The 4172-nt window shown below is 23.4% G+C and overlaps 1 protein-coding gene across 1 annotated transcript in view; it reads left to right on the plus strand.

The window, feature by feature from the left end:
• The first annotated feature begins 2054 nt into the window (after nt 1-2054).
• The window catches only part of LOC108684890 (protein NPC2 homolog), a 4031-nt gene continuing 1913 nt past the window's right edge, over nt 2055-4172 (plus strand). The window contains exon 1 of the mRNA XM_018189421.1: nt 2055-2183. Coding sequence (XP_018044910.1) covers nt 2099-2183 — 85 coding nt within the window. The 5' untranslated portion in view covers nt 2055-2098. The remainder of the gene's footprint in view (nt 2184-4172) is intronic.

The following is a 4172-nucleotide window of genomic DNA, read 5'->3' on the forward strand; positions in this document are numbered from 1 at the left end:
TCAGCATGTATTAAGAATATAAAATATAGATATAAAGATACAGAGATTATTTTAACATAATTTAAATAATAATATAAAATATATAAAATGCAATGATTATTTTAGCATGATTAAGTTAAACGTTGATGAGAATACAAATTCTTGAAGTTATTGTTTTATGTATATAGAATGTGAATAATTTTACATACTATTCCAAATTAAAGTGGAGATTCAACAGTTACTTTTAATTTGGATTCAAGAATTTGTATTCTTATCTCTCATTTAACTTAATCATACTAAAATAATCTTTGCGTTTTATATATTTTATATTACCGTTTAAATTATGTTAAAATAATTTATTTGTATATCTTTATATATTTTATATTCTTTATATTCTTAATACATGTTAAAGAAGGACTTGTGATCATAAAAAGTATGTTAATTTTTTAATAAATGTATCGTTCATAAAAATTTTATTTTCATATCTTTTTGTGAGCTCGATCATTAATCGATTGATACTCGAATTTTTGTATAGTTTTGCTTTGTAATACGAGTGAATTCTTACTTTTATTTTACATTCATTATGTCGATATAAATTTAAACATTATTTTAGTAGCAATTAAACAATTTAAATATTATTTCTGAAGTATTTATAATTTATTAAGAATTTTTGTGTGATCTGTTTACAAATTACAAGACTTGTTGAAATATACTTAAAGTATTTTTCAAAAATGATAATTATATCGCCGACTATTTTGATTAATTAATCGCATTATATGTATAAGCACATGTAATCACCATTAAAAAAAATCACTTACACCTGCAATTCCCACATAATATCCCACATAATATATTATTCATGTACAAAAGATTTTTTGCAATTAAAGCAAAACAAGTCATTCATATACAAAAATTTTTCGTTAAAAATTAGAACAACTTACGATAACATCAAAATGACATTAAATTGAATCGTGATTGATCAAAAAAATGACTTTTAATAAACATTTTGGATTTTAACATCATGATGATTTTTTGTTTTGTTTAAAACATATATAAAATTTTTCAATTTATTGCATATGATAGATTTTAGAAATACTTCTATTAAAACGTAAAAGATATAGAACAAATTAAAAGATATAGAACGAATAAATATTTTGTTTATTTACTAGACAACTGATTCATGCATCGTAATGTAATTTTATGTAAATAATTTTGAATACATAATGTACTTATATTAAAAAATTGAGATTTTTATCATGGAAATGTATTTTATAATACATTTCCATTTATTTTTATTGGAGCACAGATTAAAAAAATATTATTATTTATTAAAATAACTTATGATCCGTCCGTCACCAAATTTGTCGTATTATTTTTAATGTGATTTAGAATACTCTGTAATTTCTTCATAATTTTGTTATCATTTTAAAAATATGTAGTATAAAACATTTTTGATTGCGAAAAACTTTTATATATGAATAATGATTGTATGGAAACTGCAGGTGTGATTTTTAATAAGTGATTATTTTAATAAGTATATATGTTAATATGATTAATTAATCAAAATAGTTGATGATATAATTATTTTTAAGAAATACTTTAACCCCTTACCCTACGATTTAAGTTCAATCACTTCAACCACTGAATAAAATTCTATCAAGTTCTTGTCCATTTCCTACTCAGCACAATTAATGAGAATACAGTAATATTAATAACTGGGATACGTGTCTAGGAAAACTGCATACATTTCTACATTGAAAGGTTTTAGAAATGATATTGAAATATACGTTTTATATACGTTAATTTTTTATTAAATGTTTCACTTTTCAGTTGAAATATTTCTGAGATATTTCTAAAAACTTTCAGTTGTTATGCTGTATGGATATATATATGACATAAAAAATAACAATACATAAAAAATAACAATAGTTACGAAGGATAAATAAACGCATCAAGCATATGTATATATACAATGAAACCATTTGCAATAGCAGATAATCTATTATTAGCGAAATGAGATAAATTACATTTTCGAGTTAGATAAGAGCGATGCGCTTATAAATTGAGATGCGAGGATCACACACATTATTAATATCTGTATGAAAAACGTGGAAACAACATGATGCAGATCAGTGTTGTTTTTTCGATATTATGTATTCTATGTGGAATAACATCCTCCTTTGCCTTTGTTTTCGAGGACTGTGGTAAGTACATACTCTAATTATTTTGAAGAATTATCTTTGCAAGAAGGTTGATTAATACTTCTTCAGCAAGACAGCTATCCGTCATTAGTTTATATGTTAATTAATTAATATATTAATTTATATAACATATTAATTAATAATATTAAAAGTTGGACAAGACTATTAAAAGTCTTAGTCAATGAGGCAATTTGCGTGGCGTAAAAGGGATAAATTTGCATATTAAAATTTAATAATTAATTTAATATGTCAATATTCCGCATATTTTTAAATATCTCATTCTTTTTAAATTTGAAGTTTTATTGTTCAATGCGGAAGCGTTATGATCACCTTTGATGTCCTACGCTGGAATTGACTTTTCACGCACCTCATCACAAATATTGCTAAATCTCTAAAGCACCAATCTCTCGCCAACGGCAACAAACTAACAATTAAAAAAAAAGGAATTATCATCAATTTGCATAACACAGGAATACAAATACAATAAATTTCATATTTTCTTTTATAATAATATATTTGACGCCGAATACAACATATTATTATATTTTTTGGCTTTAATAGTTTTTGAAAAATTCTAATTACGTCTTAATGTTATACGTAAGACTGATTATGTAATCAAAACTGTTCGCCAATTCTTTTTCAATTGATATCATAGCTAAATCGCATGACCGCATCTGTGTTATTGTATTTCTCAAGTAATTCTATTATTTTTAATTTTGAAAAAGATGCCTCTATAGTTTCCACAGACATTGGCAGCATTAGCACAGTTAATAAGATCTGTAACGCTATTGTTAAATTTGAAAAGATTTCCAGAAAACCATTTTTAGCTAATTCATTTAAAATATTAAAGTAGAGCTTTATATTTATAAGAATAGCGCTGCCTATTAAAATTTTGCGCCCCTCCAAATTTTGCGCCCTACGCTGGAGCGCACATGCTTAGTGTCTCATAACACTTCCAATGTAAATAACGAGCGTTTTATTGTTAGTATTTTATTTTTAATATCTATAAAGTTCTGAACGATGTTTAGATGAAACATTCTTTTGATAAATTCTTTAGACAATTTGAATTGATTTTATCCGAATAAAAATGTAACTCTGCTACGTTAAAAAAATATATAAAAAGTATATAATAATAAACACTGAAAGCTTGAAAATTCGATAAAATAAAATTAATAAAATAAAATTAATAATCTTCTCGGTGTTAGTTGGGGTTTAGAAGAAATTAGGAGAAATTATCTCAAAATTTAAGGATTTATTATAAAAAAGTAATTTTAGAATATTTTATATATTCTTAATAATCACCTCTCTTCAGTTTTTCTGTCTTTTCTTAAAGCACCGATAAAAAATTATTAAAACTAGAATTATTTCAATAATTAAGCAAATAGAGATTTATTTCAGAATTATTTCTGAAAATATTATTTTATTTTGTGTAAAAATACAATTATTAAAATCAATAATCAATTTCCAATTTAAAGGGAAGAAACTAAGTTAATGCAAATAATAATTAAATCCGAATATTTTATATAACAGTATATAAGAATTAAGAATCTCTTTCTCTCTTATGAAATCATTCGAAGATCCTTGTTAATTATATATTATCCATTACTTGGTTCTTATCGTTAATTACAAATTACAAGGAGACTATTTACACATTGAAATCTTTAATCAAGAACGTATAATAATACCGGAAACTATTAGCAACATTACACGTTAAGTCATTTAATTACGTATATTCTTTGGATGTTTGTTTGATTAATATATAATTACGCTTATACATAACTTTCTGTTATTATGAAATGTAATTACATAGCAAATCAGTAATACAAAAAGCGCATGCAATAAAGTTATTTGTGCAAAAATAAATTCGTTTCAATTAAATTAAATTATATTGATGTGTTGAATATTTATAATATTAAGTTTGTGTATAATGCAAATTATATTTGTTAATTATATTTTATTATAAATTAATTATATATTTATTATAAATTATAT

This window comes from Atta colombica, unplaced genomic scaffold, assembly GCF_001594045.1.
Source record: "Atta colombica isolate Treedump-2 unplaced genomic scaffold, Acol1.0 scaffold141, whole genome shotgun sequence".
NCBI lineage: Eukaryota > Metazoa > Arthropoda > Insecta > Hymenoptera > Formicidae > Atta > Atta colombica.